This window comes from Balaenoptera physalus, assembly GCF_965194825.1.
Source record: "Balaenoptera physalus genome assembly, chromosome: 9".
NCBI lineage: Eukaryota > Metazoa > Chordata > Mammalia > Artiodactyla > Balaenopteridae > Balaenoptera > Balaenoptera physalus.
In genome coordinates this window covers 9,736,565-9,755,757 of record NC_138888.1, presented here as the reverse complement: position 1 = coordinate 9,755,757, position 19,193 = coordinate 9,736,565, and the positions used below count along the sequence as shown (strand labels likewise).

The following is a 19,193-nucleotide window of genomic DNA, read 5'->3' as shown; positions in this document are numbered from 1 at the left end:
GGGCTGCCTCAGGCTAGGGCGTCTGTCATGCCTGGAGGGTGCCCCTCCCACAAGAGAGCTCCAGACTCACCCAGGAATCCCTCTCGGGGCTCTTTAGGCCAGAAAAACCCTCTGGAAATGCTTGTTTTTTCCACAATTTAGCTTGTGTTTCCTCCTGGTGTGTGTTTATTTGTGGATAGTGGGGACAGGCCATGAAGCACAGAGTAGAAGAGGCAAAAGAGACCTGAACAAGCATCTTACGCCATCTCTGAAATAGACACCTGAATCTAGGAAAGGAATGTAGAAGTCTCGTGTTTTGCCCGAATCTCTTTTCCCGTTCCCAAGTCTTTGATTTGCATTTGGCGCCATTCTGTGTTGTTTATAGATCAAATCTTGTCATAGCGAAATTATTTCTTCCACAACTGGATTAAATTTGCTGGTTTGGCTAAGCTGGGGCTGTATTCTTTCCAAAATCCAAGTCCCTCTGGATGGAGCATTTCTCAGGGATGGCCCTCCCCTCGGAAGAGCTTGACCACTCGAGGGTTTGTGCAGGAAGATGGGGTACTGCCCTCTCTCGCTTGCCCACAGGTTCCCAGAGCTGGCCCGGGCAGAAGTGGGCAGGGGGACGGTGTTTGTCTTCGCTGTTCCCTCCTGTCACCTTCCTCGCCCTCTGCTCTCTCTGCCCTGCCTCACCCAACCCCTGTGCACTACAAGAGCACCAGGGCCTTCCACGGGCATCCCAGACAGGCCTGAAGAACGAGCAGTGTCCCTCGCCTCAGACAGGGACTAAGGACCACGTGTGTGCGCAGCGTCACGTGCCTGGGATGCTTCTAAGGCATTCTTAGTGTAACGATGTGCTCCCGAGGGAGGGAGAGGGTGTCTTCAAGATTCCCCGTGAGAGCCATGGAGCACGGGGGCAAAGACCCGTGTCCCATTCCCTGCAGTGTCCCCAGAGGTGGCGGGGGAGCAGGGTGGGAACAGCCAGGTTTGGGAGGGGGTCCTCATAACAAGTCTGGCAGGAGGAATGGAAGATTGGAAAGACAGGAAGTCCCAAGGTGTGGTCAGGGTCAGGCCCTATGGGCTGGTGCTGTGGGTCAGCCAGTCATAAGAATTCACTTGGCCGCTGTCACTGAGCACGCACTGTGTGCTGGGGGCCAGGGATATGCCTGAGAGAACGTCAACAATACAGGTCTGTCCAGGGCAGGTCTGCGCAGGGGGAGGGGCTGGGATGGGGTCGGGGTGCAGGTTCTATGGACGCCTGGCAGGGCCTCCCAGAGGAGGGGGGTGTAAGGTGTGAACCATTCTAAAGGATCAGGAGGAACTGGGGAAAAGGAATTGTGGGAGGAGAGAAGGGACAGCATGTGCAAAGGCCCAGAGGTGAGAGGAGAGCCAGGCTTGTCAGAGGAGGAACTGGGGGAGTGAGGGGGGTCCCGGGGGGGGCAAGGCAAGAGATGAGATGAGCTTAGGAGGGGCTTGAGGGCCATTCTGAGGGCCAGAAGGAGACTTGGGGCAGAGTGTCGCAGTCTTGGGTGCGTGGCTGGTACTTTAAACAGGCTGAACGCATGGGAAGCAGGCCGAGAACAACTTTTTCTATAATCCCTGCTGTCCCCACTCTTTTGATGACCTAGTTCTTTTCCTGCTCCTGGATGAAATCCCCTGCAAGTCCCTTAATTTCTCCTGTCAGTTGGGAAAAAAAAAAAAGGACTCGGGGCACTTTCATTTCCTCCAAAATAGTGTCATTTCAGTGAATCGGAACTTCAAAGTTCAGTGAAAGTTAACACTTTCCACCCCTTCATCCCTACCAGGGCTGGGATTTCAACATACCTTTGGGAGCAAACAATTTGACCCCCGACATGCCCCTTCGAGCCAGCTGCACACCGGCTCTCTCCCAGGGACCGAGCCTGGCCCCGCCCCTGGATCTCATCATTGGCAGGAGCCGGTGACCCCTCTCCCCAAGACATCCTTCTTTGCCCTTTCTCCTTTGCTCTTTGACGCCCTTGAAGGCGGCTGCAGACTTGGTCTGAGAACCCCTTTGGCCATCCTGCATGGGGGTGCAACACCTCCCCTTTGGAGGCTGGAGGTTCCTGTAGCCTCTTGTTTTTTCTAAACCTCAGGGGATTGGACTGAAACTGAAGCAGAGTCCCACTTCCAGATCGTGTCATAAGTATTTTTTAATGGCTTGTCAGTCTGTCACTGGAAGACCTGAGGTGGTAGCTGTGATAATAACCCGTTATCTTCTGAAAGCCAAGCTGACACGCGGAACAGCCTTCAGCCGCCCGGGCCCCGCCCCCAGGAGGGGCAGCGTGCGGGCACGTGGAAGTGCTCGGGGCGTCCCTCAGAGGCCCAACCCCGCCCTACGGGAGGCCAGGGCGGGAGCCCCACTTGGTGGCCGAACCTCCTGTTGCCCCTTGCAGTTCTGTCCTTAGACCCGAGGTCAACACGGAGTCTTCACTCAGGGAGGAAAATAGGCAAACCTTTTGATGGCAAAGTAAGCTTCACCCTCACCTCCTACCTGGGCAACAGTGCCATAGAGTAAACACAGAAACACTGTTCGGGAAACTTGTCGGTGGGAGACCGAGGACCCGTTTTTACTCGCTCAGTCAGGGGCGTTTGCTCAGCACCCGCTGGGCGGCAGCTGTGGAGATAACGATGATTAGGAAGACCCCGTTTTTGCCCCCGTGGCGCTTACGCTCCATGACAGGCGCACATGGAAACAGGTGGAGCCCGCATGATGTGGTACGGTGCCCACGGTGCTCCGAGGGCGGGACAGAGGGGCCAGATCCTCCGGGGCAGGTGCCATGGGGGAGACGAGATGAAGCCTGGCCTCGGGAGCCTGCGGGCTGCTCGACAGAGAAGACACTCGTATAGCTCACTGTGACACCAGGCCAACAGTGGCGTGTGCCCTCAGGAGGATCACAGGCAGGGCTAAGAGAAGCCAGATGAGGGAAGAAAGCGGATATAGGGCCAAGAGCAGGGGCTGGAGGCCGAGAAGAATGGACAGCGGACGGGAAGGGAAAGTGACTTCAGGCACTGAAACGCCAGAGCCTGAACAGAAATAGAGACGACAAAGCAGAGAACGCACAGCGGGTACGTGGCTTCTGTTCCCGGGCAGAGCACTGGCACATAGTAGGTGCTCAGACACGCTTGTTGAAGGAATGAAGCTGTGAATGCCGTGTGTGATAAGATATGGATTTGAGACCGGAGAGGAAGGTTGGGGACAGGCTGTGTGAGGCCTGAAGGCCGAGCAAGGGGGTCTGGGCTCCGATGGCAGGTGATGGAGGCTGTGCAGGCAGGCGGGGTGACGTGATCAGGACGGGGCGGGAGCGCGGGGCCTGCAGCAGGTGGCAGGGAGGGAACAGATGCTCCAGGCGTTTCTAAGGGCAGAAGTGGTAGCCTCTGGAGCCTGACCACACATGAAGGCGAGCAGAGGTGTATTCTGAAGTGCCTTGGGGGCCCGTCACAGAAAACGGACCCCCAGATGGAAATTAAGAGAGTGTTGTCGGCGTTTTTGGCTTTTTATTCGCTCTCTGACCCCTGCATTGTTCTGTTTTCTCTTGCAGCCTAATTGACAGAAGAGGGTACATCCAGCCTGACACCCCGCGGCCAGCCGCGCCCTCCAACGGGATGGCCGCGTACGGGGCCACGCAGTCACAGAGCGATACGGTAGGACCCGCAGCGCCCCACAGAGGCTTCTCTCCCACATCTGTGTTCACTGACCTGTAACAGTCAGTCACCTAGAAAGCTTCCCGGGACACCCCTGGGCTGGCAGGCTCAGAGAGGGCAAGGAAGCGTTAAATTAAGGCGATATCCACCGAAGGCTTATGCCCCCCGCCCAACACGTGGTCAGTTTGTTCGGGGTTGTGTCGGGGAACTACACAACATCTCTTCCAGAAACAGCTTGAGGCAGCTTGCTCTGGAAAGCCCCCCACACAGAACCGGGCTGCTGTCTGGGGTGAGCTAGAGCCGCCCCAAGCAGGGCTGGCTGTCTGGAGAGTCCCCGAGTCCCATGCTGTCCCTTTGCCTCAGTCTGCACCCGCTCCCTCACCCCCTCTTTGAATGTGCAGTGGACTCAGCTGCCAGGTCTCCCCACTTTCAGCCAAAACCTTAGATCAGCCATGCACACCTCAGTGCAAATAATCAGACAAGCTGTTCATTCATTGACAGCAAAAACTGACTGGTGCCTCTCCAAAGAGGTCCCTGGGTCATGCTTCTATGGAGGTGTGGGACAGATGCTTTGTTTTCACTCTGCCCCTGGGAGATGGGGCAGGGACGGAGTCTTTCCATGGGCACCTGAGCTCACAGCCTGGCTGGCCCTGACCATCAGTGCCTTAAAATTCTTCAGTGGTCTGTAAGGCAATGGCCTCTCTTTATCAGGAACAAATTCCCCTAAAGAAGCGTTTCTGAAAGGGACCCAGTCTTGTGGCCCACTGTTTGCTCTCTATAGACCTGAACCACCCACAACAGAGTCCATGGCAAACAGGCCAGGACAGCAGAGTGGGTTCAGAAAAGAGGCTTTGACAGTCCAGGACTTGGGGATGGAGCTGATGTGGAAATCTGGGAGCGGGGAGCCAGGGGCGCCTCCTGCCTTTCAGCTTGGTGACAAGATGACCATACAAATCACCAACAGGAAATATGAAAGGAGGTGCCAGTTAGGAGGAAACTGATTTCAATATGTAGAAATGGGGTACGCTAGGATGCCTGGGGATAGGGGGAGGTGCCCTGCAGGTTGCTATATAGAAAGCTCGGGGAAGGTTTGCTTCCCCATACTTAGGAAGGAATGACATGGTTGGTAGAAATTCACTTTGAAATACTGGAGACGTGAATCAATTTTATTAGTTATCCTAGAAGTACCAGTCAATCTAGCATTTAAAAAAAAACTGTAAGATGTGCTCCTGTTTGTCATCTGAGATATTAATCTGATTTCATCTCACATGCTGGAAGATTATTTTTTGAAATAAGCATTTATTATCTTTTGCTAACTTTCTCTCCACCCATGCCTGCCAATTCTGCCCCCATCAGGTCAAGTTTCTTTTCTTTTTTTTTTTTTTTTAATAGGTGTGGCTCTTTTATTTATTTATTTATTTTTGGCTGCGTTGGGTCTTTGTTGCTGCGCGCGGGCTTTTCTCTAGTTGCGGTAAGCGGGGTCTACTCTTTGTTGCAGTGCGCGGGCTTCTCGTTGCGGTGGCCTCCCTTGTTGCAGAGCATGGGCTCTAGGCACATGGGCTTCAGTAGTTGTGGCACATGGGCTCAGTAGTTGTGGCTCGCGGGATCTAGAGCGCAGGCTCAGCAGCTGTGGCGCACGGGCTTAGTTGCTCCGCGGCATGTGGGATCTTCCCGGACCAGGGCTTGAACCCGTGTCTCCTGCACTGGCAGGCAGATTCTCAACCACTACGCCACCAGGGAAGCCCCAGGTCAAGTTTCTTTATCTAATTGGATACTACTAGTGAGGATAATAGAACAGGATAATTAAGAAAGAAAATGGAAGGAAAAGCTTTGCAAATGGACAGATTTAAGTACAACTGAACACAGCAGGGAAAGGCAGAGAGCATGGGATGTGGGATCAGAGAGCCTGGGCTTGCAGTGACTGACTCGGGGCTGGGTGACCTTGGCAAGTCACTTAATCCCGAGAGTCTTAAGTTCCTAAACTGTAAAATGAAGAAGGGGATAATGATGTTCACTTCCCTCCCATGACCACTTTATAACAAAGGGCCTGGCACATAGTAGGTGCTGGTTAAACATTCAATTGAATGTATTTGAAAGTTCCCCTCACAGGGGCTTGCTCAAGGGAAGTTCTGAACAAATATTAGTTTGTTCCTGTCTTTCTTTCCTCATTCCTTTCTTCCTCCAATTTTGTCACATCTGCAAAAGGCTCCACCTTGAATGTGGAACTAGGAACTAGAGGGAAGGAGTTCCCTTTGGTGCAGTGACATGGCAACATGACTTCATGAAGTGATGGCCTTGGTAGGATCAAATTAACCCATGGGCCAAGAGACAGGGCATGGTCATTTTACCCACTAGACACCACAGGCAAAGCACCTGTGTGCTTTTCTGGGGACTATGAAAAATTTTAAGTCCTGAAAAAAGATTACAAGCTCTGAAACATGAAAAGAAAACAGCAAAATCAAAATTAATCAATGTTTAATGTCTATGAGACCCATGAATATGTCAACTTCATTAATTGTTAAATTTAGCTTTCATTAAAATTTCATTACATCTTAGAAATGATTTGTAGGTTGGGTTTTTCTCACTTCATAAGAATTCCCCAGCACACATGTGATTACAGAGAAATCATTAACCAATTATAAAGTAGTGAGTTGCTTGTAGACAGATAAATTTAAAAGTTAACTGCCTGGGGCCTCCTGCACTTCCCGTCTTGCCATGCTGCCTGTGTTAGGGGAAACCCAGGTTTCCACTGGGCTTAAGGCTGGGGGAACTCTTTTTTGGTCCCAAGGCACCTACCCACTGCTGGGAGTGCCCCCAGTATGTCAGAACACGTTCAGGAGAGGCAGGATCTGAAAGCTCTTTGGGGAACTAAGATGAGATATGTTCTTCGTGGCCCCGCAGGCCAGAACTGGGACCGGAAGGTGGGCCCGGGAGGCAGATCGTGCTCAATCCAAGAGGGAGATGCCCAACACCCAGAGCTCACGGCAGACGGGAGCCCCTGCCGCAGACGTGTTCAGGCTGGGGGAGGTGGCGCCCCCAGCAACGTGGCGACAGGGGGGTCAGCACCGGCGGGAGGGCTGGACATTGACCCTCAGGGCTCCTTCCAGCTCAGAGCCTGTCGTCCAGGCCACCGGCCTTGTCAGCAGGGCGGCATCACTGTGCCAGATGATGGTCCGTTCTGCTGTGCGTTTATGGCCGTTCAGGCACCTAGAGCACGAGCCTTTTTATTGCTTCCATTGTTCTTTATGGCTTCGGTGGTATAAGTACCATAGTTAACAGGGGTGCGGGGGGAGGAGACAGTCCTGCACGGGCAGGGCTGGCACTAAGCAGACCGTGAAGCCGGACGTGTCTCCGCCCCCAGCCCCTCTCTCCAGTTCATTCATGCTCCCACTGCCTAGTGTTTACCAGATCCCACAGCTTACCAGCACGGAGCATACCACATGCCCTTCCAAGGCTGTTACATGGATAACTCACGCTGACCCTGTGAGGATGCTACTAACTTTATCCCCATTTTACAGATTAATAAAACAGGCACAGAGGACGTCAGTAAATTTGGCCAATTCCAACTTCACGCTTTGACCCCAACAGTCCCTGCTGTCAACGCTACACTTTGCTGCGCTGTGGCCGTGAATACTGACTGTGTGTAGGGTGACTCCCTCCCATATGCTTTCAGTTGCCACAACCCGTTATCCTCACCCTCTCTCTCCTATCAAAATCTGAGCTTTGCAAAAGATCTGTTATCAATCATCTATACGTTAAAGGGAATTTAAGTGGAATTTCAGGATATATGAATTTTAATTGTGAATGAAAGTTTTTACCCTCTATTAAAAACATTTCAGGCAATAATAATAATAATAACTGAATGTTTAATGCTGTTTGTTCAGCACTATATCCCCATTGTCTAGGCTAGTTCCTACGGTAGTTGGTCTCGGTAAGTGTTGGTTAAATGAGAGAGGGAAAGAGAGAAAGAGAGAGAAATTGACTATGTGCCAGGCACTGGGCTAAGTGCTTTGCATACACTGTCATCTCATTTCATCCTCACAGAACCACCTGACGTGGGTATTCTAATTGCCCCTTTGAGGAGACTGAGATTCAGGGATGCTAAGTTTGTGACATAGCTAACCAGTGGCTGAGCTGAGATTTCGTCCTTAGCAGTCTGACTCTAAGGAAAGTGCTCTTCTTGACCATATACCAAAAGTTTGCCAGGTGGGAAGGTCTTATGGAGCCGAGTGGCATGAAGCCTCCTCCCAGGGCTGGGAAACCACATCCCCCAGGGCTTCCCTGCAGAATGATGATTAATCTGCCGTGGTCAGTCACAAAACCAGCTGTGGAACTGAATGTAATCACTCCATAATCTAACCTACAACTGGACCAAGCAAATATCTATGAAACTTCAGCTTCTGCTCTGTTACAAATGACAGTGTTAACCAAGGACACATTAACTCTTCTTTTTGTCTCTTCACTTGCTTCCCCTAAGCCCAAACCATTTTGCAGCGCTTTAGTCTGTGTTGAAGGTTTGTCCAGGTGGAAACATCAGTACCAAGTAAACTATTGACCTAGTCCAAGGGTGAGCTCCACTGTTAAACTGTTCGGAGTTCACTCAGTTTCTTGGATCTGCAAGTTATCATTTTTCATCAAATTGGGACATTTTGGCTATTATGTCTTCAGTTTTTTTGGGGGGGGCCTCATCTCATTTTCTCTCCTCCTGGGACTCCAGTTACTCATATGTTAAACCATTTGATATTTCCCCAGAGGATAAGTCCCTGAGGCTCTGTGCATTTTTCTTCAAACTTTCTCTCTCAGCTCTTCAAATTGGATAGTTTCTTTTTTTTTTTAACATCTTTATTGGAGTATAACTGCTTTACAATGTTGTGTTAGTTTCTGCTTTATAACAAAGTAAATCAGCTGTATGTATACATATATCCCCATATCTCCCCCCTCTTGCGTCTCCCTCCCACCCTCCCTATCCCACCCCTCTAGGTGGACACAAAACACCGAGCTGATCTCCCTGTGCTATGCGGCTGCTTTTCACTAGCTATCTATTTTACATTTGGTAGTGTATATATGTCCATGCCACTCTCTCACTTTGTCCCAGCTTACCCTTCCCCCTCCCCGTGTCCTCAAGTCCATTCTCTATGTCTGAGTCTTTATTCCTTCCTGCCCCTAGGTTCATCAGAACCTTTTTTTTTTTTTTAGATTCCATATATATGTGCTAGCCTATAGTATTTGTTTTCCTCTTTCTGACTTACTTCACTCTGTATAACAGACTCTAGGTCCAGAAATTGGATAATTTCTTCTGATCTGTCTTCATGCTCACTGATTCTTTCTTCTGCCCTCTCCAATCTACTGTTAAATGAATCCACAGAATTTTTCACTTTGGTTGTTATACTTGTTAGTTCTAGAATTTGCATTTGGTTCATTTAATTTCTCTGCTGAGTTTCATTTCTCTACTGAGATTCCCTATCTATTTACTCATTGAAGCCATATTTTTCTATAATATTTGAACATTATTATATTGCTTAAAGTCTTTATCTGCTAAGCATATTTGGGCTGTCTTGGGTTTGGTGTCTTTTCACCACTTTTTTTCTTAACTCTAGGTTACATTTTTCTATTTATTTGTATGTATATTGATATTTTATTGAATATATTTTGGATAATATATTTGTAGAGACTAGATTTTGTTATCTTCTGAAGTGTTGATCCTTGTTTTAGCAGGCAGTTCAATTAGTGGCTAATCGTCTTGAACTTGTGTAGGCTTGTATTATATTTTGTTAGTACAGATTTATAGAAAGTCCAAGATGTTTCTCAGGCCCCTCTAATTTGAAGGAGCTCAACCTCCAAATTCTGTCTCCCTCAAAGATCTTGTCAGGGTTTGATTTAGCCATTGTTAGGGCCGGTCTAGGGTCTTAGTTTAGGGCATGATTCTTACTCCTAAGGTATAGCCTTCCTAATGTGCTAGCTGGATGCCAGGCATGTTAACAAGGTGTTGGGGGTGTTAATGAGATCAATGTCCCCCAGAACTACTTTTCTCAACTTCTAGTATCTCTATGCCTCTCTCAGCCCCGTTACAGCTGTTGTCTCATAAGCCTGGGGTGGGGGGGTGGTGAAGGGGGAAGGGACTCTCCCTGCACATACACAGCACAGCTACAGACTTGTGTGGGAAACTCCTCCTAGCATTTCTGGCCCCCTTCTCTGCACAGCCTCCTCTTCTGCATCGCCCTGCCATACACATCCAGCCACTTAAGCTTCCTTACCCTCTGATCTCTGCTTTCTCTACTCAGAAGAACTTCTCTGCTCTGTTCAGCCTATACCATGGTTGGGAAATTCTTCCCAAGGAAAGGGCTGGTTGACTGTGGGGCTCACCTGTGAGTTTCCCTCCTCTCGGGGATTGCAACCTTGCATTGTCTGTTGTGCACAATTGCAAACTGTTTGCTTCACGTATTTTGGCCAGTTTTATATACTTCCTTGTACACAGAGGCAATACTGGTCCAGTATAGGTTATCCACCATTCCTGGGAATAGAAGCCTTATCTCTGTGATTAAAGGACATTTTGCAGCCAACATTGCCATATTCCCCCATTTTTGCTACCCACTCTACTAACGGTAAATACTGATTTAGCCATGGAACATGATTCCTCTGACCTAAAAGTGTTTCTAGTGCTCACCTCAAAGGAGGAGCATTTGGAGACTTTATATTTAGCACCAGACTTGGCATGTTCATTTGCAGAGAAAGGAAAGACTGGAGGGAAAGAGATTCTAGGTATCTTGGGCCAAATTTTTGCCTATTATTTTATTATTAAAGTCTAGATCAGAAATGCATTTCCCGAATGATAGGAAAAGTGCTCCTAGGGAAATTGCACTATTTTAGAAATAAAGGCAAAGGCTTTAGCCTTAGATAAACATACTGATAATTGCAGGACAGAAAAATTATGTAAATATTGATAGATAGCTGGCATCAAAGTACCCATAGAGGTCTTATTATCTGAAAAATGGGAAAATTCACTGTTAACTTACCATCTCACATAATTAGGGGATGGGGATGGTTATTTAGTACCTAAGTGATCTTCCCTCTACTACAGATTCCCAAGAAAGAAAACGTTAGAGAAGTAATGAAGTGACATCTAAAGTATTTAAATAGTGCATGTGACCCCAGTATAGCCCTTGTCATCTGAACATCTATGAAATTCTGAGGATCCACACTGGAATTTTGTGCACATAACCCTTGTGCCAACTGAAGATCATGTTTTAGTTATTCCTATTTTCCTCATTATTGGCTTTTATTATTACCTTATACTGAAGGTGTTTTCATGACAATGTGTCTATGCACAGTCATGACATTCAGGTATGGTCCACTTTTTAGTGTGCATATCTCATTTGATTGTCAAATAATTTAAGTTCTGTATGCCATCAGGATCATAGTTTGTTTAAAGCTGGCACTTGTGATCCTTTGGGATCACGTGCTAAACACAAAGATAGTCTAACCCTAACCCTAACATAGTACATAACTTGGATTTTTTTTTTATCATTTGCTATATTTACTTAACCTCATTTTAAATCCTCTTAATCCAATATCAAAACAAGATTAAACCTAGCAGTTGCGTGATTTATTAAACTAGTTTCACAGAAGGACTCTCCATGCATAGTCTGAAAAATCAAATATAATAGAAAAAATAACTTGAGCAAACTTAAATGATAATATTTTTAAAAAGAATAAAAAGGAAGCACTCCTCCTAACCTATATTTTAGATGGATTTTAGAAATTTATAGTGTTTTTATTAAAGTAAATGAGCATTCATAAGACCCCAGAACACAGCTTCACAGCCAAGCAGAAATAACCGATGCCCAATGCTAATACTTTTGACAGAATTGGAGCAAAAGAAGTAAATAATTTTATTTATTCTTAATTTGTATATAAGACCATCTAGAAAACTCCTAGCTTTGGTTTTGGCAGCATTTAATCTGTACACTAGGATTATTTCAGACAAGAAGTCAGCTAGAGTAAAATAAAATGTATTCCAACATGAACAATTTTATTTGAAAACCTGCAGAAACAAAAATAACTTATCTCTATGGTATTTTTAAACTGTAACATTAAGTGATAATGTGTGTGACATCCAAACATCTGAAACCATAAACTTCTTTGCAAGTTAAATGCCAGCGCTTCATTTGGGCAGTAAATCAGCCAGCTGTCAGTGACTTACTGCAACCACAGCAAATGCTCCAGCACTCCAGACAGTATTAGTTTTATGCTGCCGACAGAAGGGTCTGTCCATAGACATTCTTAAAAGCAGTCAGGTTTCTATTCTGTTAGTAGTCAGCACTTGGATGACTTTTGGCCTAAAAAATGGCAATTTCATATGGTTCAATCTAATATTTGATAAATATGAACCTTTAAAGTGTCGTTTTGGAATGAAAACAGTGAGTTTCTCAATTTCCTCTTCATAGTGACGGATTGTCACTGTCCAATCTCCGGCTGCTTGGTTGTTTCTCTTTAAGATTATATAACTGGTTAGATACATTGAAATATATACCTCATGGCTTCTGGGTGTTAGTGCTGGAATATAAGCCCTGTTCCAAGTTGTGAGAGAAAAAAAGTGAGCAGTGATGTCTCCCTCTACTGGTTGAAGATATGAGTCCTTGAATGAACAGCCAGGAAAGCGTGTTGGTGGCATAAAAAGGTCAAAGAGAAAAGGGGGGGGGGGGGAAGAAAAGGAGGAGAAGAAGAAAGAGAGAAGAGGGAAAAAGGATAAGAGGGAAGGAAATCAATGAAGGAAAAGATGGAGAGGGAAAGAGGAGAAGAGAATTAGTGAGGCCAGAGAGAAAAAATTAAGTAGAAAAATCAAGAAGAAATGGGCAAATAAGGATTAGAAGCAAAGGTAAAAAGGTGGAGGTGTAAAAGGACATTGTTTCATGGGTCATTTTCACAGTAACCCTGAAAATATTGGCTATTTTGTCTCTTGAAGTTCTCCTATGGGAATTGCAACCATGATGGTTTATCAGCCCATCCTCCTTGGAATTTTGGCAGTGTGCAAAATGAGGAAGAGGCTGGACTTTTTTTTTTTTTTAAATCAGATATCCCCTAGTCATTGAGTTTCTTCTAAGAAGATGTCCAAAACGTGCAAAGTTAATATCATGAGAATTATAAATTCCACTGGGTAGAGTGGAATTAATTGCCGTTTCCTTGATTGGAACCCATTTTAGTGTCCTGTTATGAACCAATAGGAAAATTACAAGACAGTATCCTGTGGAAGAAAGCCTGGTCCCTGGGCACCCCAAATGGGAATGGTCTTCTAAATAGAAATCAGTTTAAATGTGGCAAACTATTTTCAAAGCTATGGGTTACAGCAGGATTTAGACACTTAGGTTCATGGTGGCCCCAGCAATCTGCTCACTGATACAATCTCGCCACAAGGTAAACTGGAGGAGGGGACAGAGTAGGTTCATTATTAATATGAAAGCAGTCCCTATAACAATGGAAGTATCCACAACTATACTCAGACAGTCATCTTTTAAAATATTTAAACAAATCCCTGTAGAACAGGTGCTTAAAGTCAGATAATACAGTCACTGTTCAAAATAGTCATTTTGAGAAGATTTATGACATTTCGATTTTTTAAAAAATTAAATGGCTTAGGCTAAATGTTTTCTTTCACATATTTAAGCCCTTAAGCTTTACTCCTGGGAAACCGGAGCGCGTTTTCAACAGAGTCCTGGCCATGAGGCTGAGGACGGATTTGCTACAGTTTTAACGTGTTGTGGATTTGGCCACAGGAAAGCACCAATAGGTGTGTGCAGGAGTGGACCCAGGTTTGGAGGGGCCTGAGTCATGCAATTTGGAGCCCTTTTTAAGAAAAAGAGGGACTTCCCTGGTGGCGCAGTGGTTAAGAATCCGCCTGCCAATGCAGGGGACATGGGTTCAAGCCCTGGTCCGGGAAGATCCCACATGCCGTGGAACAGCTAAGCCCGTGTGCCACAACTACTGAGCCTGCACTCTAGAGCCCGCAAGCCACAACTGCTGAGCCCGTGTGCCACAACTACTGAAGCCCACGCGCCTAGAGCCCGTGCTCCACAACAAGAGAAGCCACCGCAATGAGAAGCCCGTGCACTGCAATGAAGAGTAGCCCCCGCTCACTGCAACTAGAGAAAGCCTGCACGCAGCAATGAAGACCCAACTCAGCCAAAAATAAATAAATAAATTTATATAAAAAAGAAAAGAAAAAGAAAATAATATGCAAGACAAAACAACAAGCAAGGCCTTAGAAAGCAAGCAAACAAAAGGCCGTGAACTTAAGCTCATAGCTTCAGAGTAAACCCACCTCCAGGTGCTACCTAGCAAGGGCTCACTGCCCAATGTGCATAGAAGCCAAGACTATGGCACCGGCTTTTGAAGAAAGAAAGAGCTTTATTGCAAGGTTGACTCTCAAGGAGACAGGAGGCAGGACTCAAATCTGTCTCCTCCATCCAGGTTTCAGGCGAACTTTAAGGGGTTAGGGGAATTTCACACTTGGAAGCTGATTGGCTAGTCTTGAGTCAGTCCATACAAGCTACTCGTGCTGCTGGAAGCCAGGTTTTCCTTATTGAAGGACTTCTCACTTCCAAAAGGACTCCAGTGGCAATACTTTGAGTTCCATAAACTTCTTTGAGTTCCATAAAGTGAAAAATTCCTGGTTCCGGGTTCATCCTGAAGACATGGGGTCCCGTCTTGCACGTGTGCAGTGCTGTCTCCGTAAATAACTTGTTTGATTAATCAACAACCTATTTAAGGAGGCAAAACCAGTTTATGCTGTGCTGTTTCACAGGTGTCTCGTTTAAGTCAGCACAGGGAAGCTTTAGTGCAAAATCTCAGAGGGCCCCTCAAACTCCATGTCAGCCTCCCCGTGAACGTGAGCTCTAAGGAACTTAGCAGAGGACTGTTGGCAGCCCTTTTGTCCCAGGGTTTTCTGCTGGGTGCCCGTGAGCTCTGCTGCAGGGCACGGCTGGAGAGGCGTGACCAGGGAAGGGGAAAGGACACTTGACCGGAGAGACAGAGGGAGAAAGAGATAAAGAGAGTGGGGAGCCCGCCTCTCCCCGGTATGCTTGTGCCACCTGACCTTGGGAATCTCCTCCAGCTCTGACCTCTAATATACTGAGTTGACCAAAAAGTTCATTCGGGGTTTTCCGTAAGATGTTACAGAAAAACCCGAATGAACTTTTTGGCCAGCCCCAATATTTTCCTGTGAGTCTGGAAGAGCCAGCCGGTCAGAATTACTTGGGCTGATCCCTAAAATAGAATTTGCCAATCAGTTTTCGATTTAAGAAAATAAAAGGCTTTCTTCTGGTCAACAGAGACCAGCAAATCTAGTTTGCAATTTCATCTTTCCCCAGAGCTGGGCGTGTTGCGTGGACCGAGGTATTAGGATGAGTGAGGGCTCCAGCAGGAAAAGTTGAGAACAAGATTCCATCATCCAGGAAGGGGCCTGGCTTGAGAGCAGGAGCTCTCTGGCTGGGGCAGCATCTCAGCCCTGGGGTCAGGGGCAGGGGGCGGCGGCTCAGAGGCTGCACTGAGCTACAGAAAATGGAGGCAACGCCAGGGCAGTAAATGGTGATTTTCATAAAATGTTCTTTGTAAAGCACAGTATATCCAAAGCCCTGGGAGACCTTCCAGAAGATGAATGTTTAACCAGGAAGGTTGCTCTTCTCCGCCTCTGCTCTGTCAAGACTGAGCCAATGTGCTGAACAGAACTGACAGCATTGGAGAGCGTGAGCGGCCCCGAGGTGTCTGCAGCTCCGACAGCTGTGCAAGGGTCCCTGCCCCGAGCCGAAATTCCCCGCAAGAGCAGAGAAGGCTACGCAGTTGCCCACTGGATAAGTACTGGTGTGGCAAAAGATTCGGGTGACGATTGGGAACATGCAGACACTAAATGACTGTCAATGCCTAACAATCAGCCCCTTTCAAGCACTTTTTAATGGCATTTTTGTCTCATCCAAGTAGCCCTCCACCCACTCCCCAGCCCTTTCCCACCCTTCTCCTAGCTTCTCCGCGTCTTGAAGTTCCCTTGGCTGGAATGAAGCCATGATAGAAAAGGCAGGATTTGCTTTCCCTTTTTAAAGCTCCATCATGAGCTTTACTCTTGTCTGAAACCAAGGTCTTTGAACTTCTAAAACCCGCAAATTCCTTAGAGACGGTGTCTCTTCCACCTCCTCATGGAGGATTGGGGGCGGGCTGGGGGATGGCCCACCACTCATGATTTTAGAAAGAAACCCATGTGTCTAGGAAGGACACACACACTGAAGCAAAAGAAGTAAAAGAAGTGTGACTTCGGGAAAACTCTCTTTTCCCCTGAAGGCTGCGTTGCATGGTTTGGTTTGCTTCTGTGCCTGGAGGTGGGTGAGTGATGGAAGTTCTAGGTGTGCGTCTGGGCAGGAAGATGGCAAAGTCCCTTCATCACAAAGCTATGAGTATGTGGTTCAATGGTAACTCTAGAGTTCGGAAAAAAGAGAGTGGGGATAATAGACGAGTCACATTTATTAAGCACCTACTAGCTGTTAAATGTGCGGTGGTGAAAAGGAGTTTGTAGTCAGACAATACCAGTCCCAAATCCCAGATCCATCCCCTACTTTAATCTGTAAGGTCTTGAGCAAGGCACCCACCCATACGAGATGCATCTGTAAAGAGGGGAAACGTGTTTGTTCTAAGAACTTCTTCAGAAACAGTGGAGCGCCTTGCTTATTGCTCATAGTCAGGATAATCTCCCCTAATAGCCACACCTGCTCCTGAAACTCGCTAACAAGTCACCACACAGACTCAAGTTCAAGATCTCCGAGTCACAAGAAGTCTCTTCTAGCTATTCTGAAACTTGCCCGCAGCTCAAGGGAAGGGTTTCAAAGGTATCAGAGAAGGGTTTCAAAGGTATCAGAGCTGGGGTATCAAATTCCCCCAGCTAGAAATGTGTTTCCACTATTTCCTTTGCCCAGCGGGTAAAGTGAAACAAAGGACACGAGATTAAGATTTAAGAACACTTCGAAGAAAAGGAAATATTTTGTAAAATGTTGGCATTCTCTTTCACAGATTAAAAAAACCACAGCTCAATTAATGGTTCTTGAAGCTGCTGAAAACTTAGCAGCGAGGAATTCTAAGGCTTTTACGAATAGTCTGATCAGGCCCTCAGGGTCTTCTGTTGACCGTGTATTTTTCTTCTTGTGTGTGTGTGGCACAATACATATAAAATGTACCATTTTAACCATTTTTAAATGTACAGTTCAATGGCGTTAAGCACATTCACATTGTCATCCAACCCTCACTACTATTCATCTCCAGAACTCTTTTCTTCTTGCAAAGTGAAACTCCAGACATTAAAGGGTAACTCCCCAACCCCTCCCCCTAGACCCTGGCAGCCACCATTCTACTTTCTGTCTTTGAGTTTGACTCCCCTAGGTAACGCATATAAGTGGAATCATATAGTATTTTTCCTTTGTATCTGGCTTATTTCACTGAGCATGATGTCTTCGAGGTTCATCCATGCCACAGCATGTCAGAATATCCTTCCTTTTTACAGCTGAATACTACTCCACGCCTGTACAGACCACATCTTGTTTATCCGTTCATCTGTCGATGGACGCTTGCTTCCACCTTTTGGCTGTTGCGAATAACGCTGCTGGGAAATGGGTGGACAGGCCCCTGTATTTTTAAAACAATGTGGTGAGAGTGGTTTTCAGCATAGAAGTAGCATTGGCCGCAGGCCACTGCAGGTGGCAAGGCCCGTGCCTCTGTCCAGGGGATTGTTTTTAAATTAGGTCCTGTCTGCGAACAGGGGCCGGAGCATCAAGCCTGCGGCTGCGTGGTACTCCCAGGGCACCTGTGGGTGACTGTTAGTTTGAGCAGCTATTCAGGAGCCAGGTGTCTCCAAACGGAACTGGGCTACTGTGCACACTCTCTGCCCTCCCTGACCCAGGTGTCACTAACGGGTTTCTCTCTCTCTTGTATCCCGCCCCTCCCTGCCCCCTGTGCCCCCTTCCCTCCCCACCCCTTGCCAACTCCTCTCGCCTCCTCTTTGCTGGCTCCCTCCCGCTCTCCAGTGCGACCAAGACCAGTGCATTCAGAGCACCAAATTCGTTTTGCAGGCCGCGGCCACGCCCCTGCTGCAGAGCGAGCCCAGCCTCGCCAGCGACGAGCTGCACCTGCCCGGGAAGCCGGGCCTGGGCACGCCCTGCGCCAGCCTGACGCTGGGGCAGCCCACGCCGCCCTCCTCCATGCCCAACCTCGCCGCCGAGGCTGCGCTCACAGACATACTGCCCCTGAAAGAGGAGCACGTGGGCCACCAGTTCCTGACCCCGGAGGAAGCGCCCTCGCCGCCCGGGATGCTGGCGGGCAGCCCGCTGGCGCACAGCCGCACCGTGCACGTCCTGGGCCTCGCCAGCCAGGACTCCCTGCACGAGGATTCGGTGCGCGGCCTGGTGAAGCTCAGCTCCGTGTGACCGCGGGGCCCCGGCCCGGGGGCTGCGGACAGCAGGAGCGACGGACGGGCGGCCCCACCGCGACTTCCCGCGACCCAGTGCCGGGGTGGCCACGACGACTCCAGGTCCTGAGGCAGGAAGAGCCCTGGGAGAGAAATCGCATCCCCCTCTGATGGCAGAGGCGGGCAGGACCCAAAGGCTGGCAGCTTGGTTCCATTTGAATTTTCTGCCCCACCCTGACCATTTTGATAACGGTGAAAACAGAGACGTAGCTGTTTTCAGGTGTTTGGAATATGGAGGGTGGGCGTGGGGAGGGAGGGGCCTCCGGGGGCCCCCAGTCGGAGTCTGGGCGGAGAGGAGCTGCCTGGGGGTGCCTCTTGCTGTTCTGGGACAGGTGCACGGAAGGTTTATGACGCTTGTGGCCGGACTGAAATTGCACTTAAGTGTTATGCTACTAATATTTGAAACAGACATGCCATTCCATTTGTTAATTTAAAAAAAACCTAAAGGGAAACAATGACCAGATGTGGACTTGCATGGCACGCTGCAGTCTGTTCACGGTGGTGATGGTATTGAAAGGGAACTGCTGCTTTCTTCTTCTTCTTTTTTTTTTTTAATTTTGTGAATTCTCAAGTGCTGTTTTATGGGAAGACAGTGCAACAAACCAAGACTAACGGACCATGCCATCCCTCGCCAGCTTCTTCAGCTTAATTCTACATGGGTAGGTGGCGCCTGGGCTGCGGAGGGCTGCCGGGGTTTTATCCCATCAAGCATCAGTTAACCTTCTGTTTAGTAGTTAGCCGAGGTGTTGTGTTGTACCACACCTGCCACAGTCTTCACCTCCTTGTGTGACCAAACTCCTGTGGACAGCCAATAAAAGGACGTCCTCTGTTATTTTGGATCTGTGTACAGTTATCCTTAACAGCTGAAATGACAACACCATCACCCAGATGGCCCGAGGAGAGTTCAGTTTTATTGAAGTATCCCTAGAGAGGAATGGTCCCAAAACAGTCAAAACATCAAATCTTTGAATTGTGGGGGAACGATGGGATGATTTCTTAGATAAAAGAGCAGCTTTCCATCAGTTTTTTTTTTTTTTCTTTAGTTATCTCTTTTCGA

At 47.9% G+C, this 19,193-nt stretch overlaps 1 protein-coding gene across 4 annotated transcripts in view; it reads left to right on the top strand.

Moving 5' to 3' along the window:
- Positions 1 to 18,968, top strand: part of ZDHHC14 (zDHHC palmitoyltransferase 14) — a 271,873-nt gene extending 252,905 nt beyond the window's left edge. For 2 of the 4 annotated variants that reach the window (XM_082475610.1, XM_082475611.1), the window contains exons 8-9: positions 3,540 to 3,642; positions 17,742 to 18,968. In XM_082475610.1, coding sequence (XP_082331736.1) covers positions 3,540 to 3,642; positions 17,742 to 18,095 — 457 coding nt within the window. In that variant the 3' untranslated portion in view covers positions 18,096 to 18,968. Of the gene's footprint in view, positions 1 to 3,539; positions 3,643 to 17,696 lie in introns of all 4 variants that reach the window. The other 2 variants (XM_082475608.1, XM_082475609.1) reach the window with 1 other exon arrangement.
- The last annotated feature ends 225 nt before the right edge of the window (positions 18,969 to 19,193 follow it).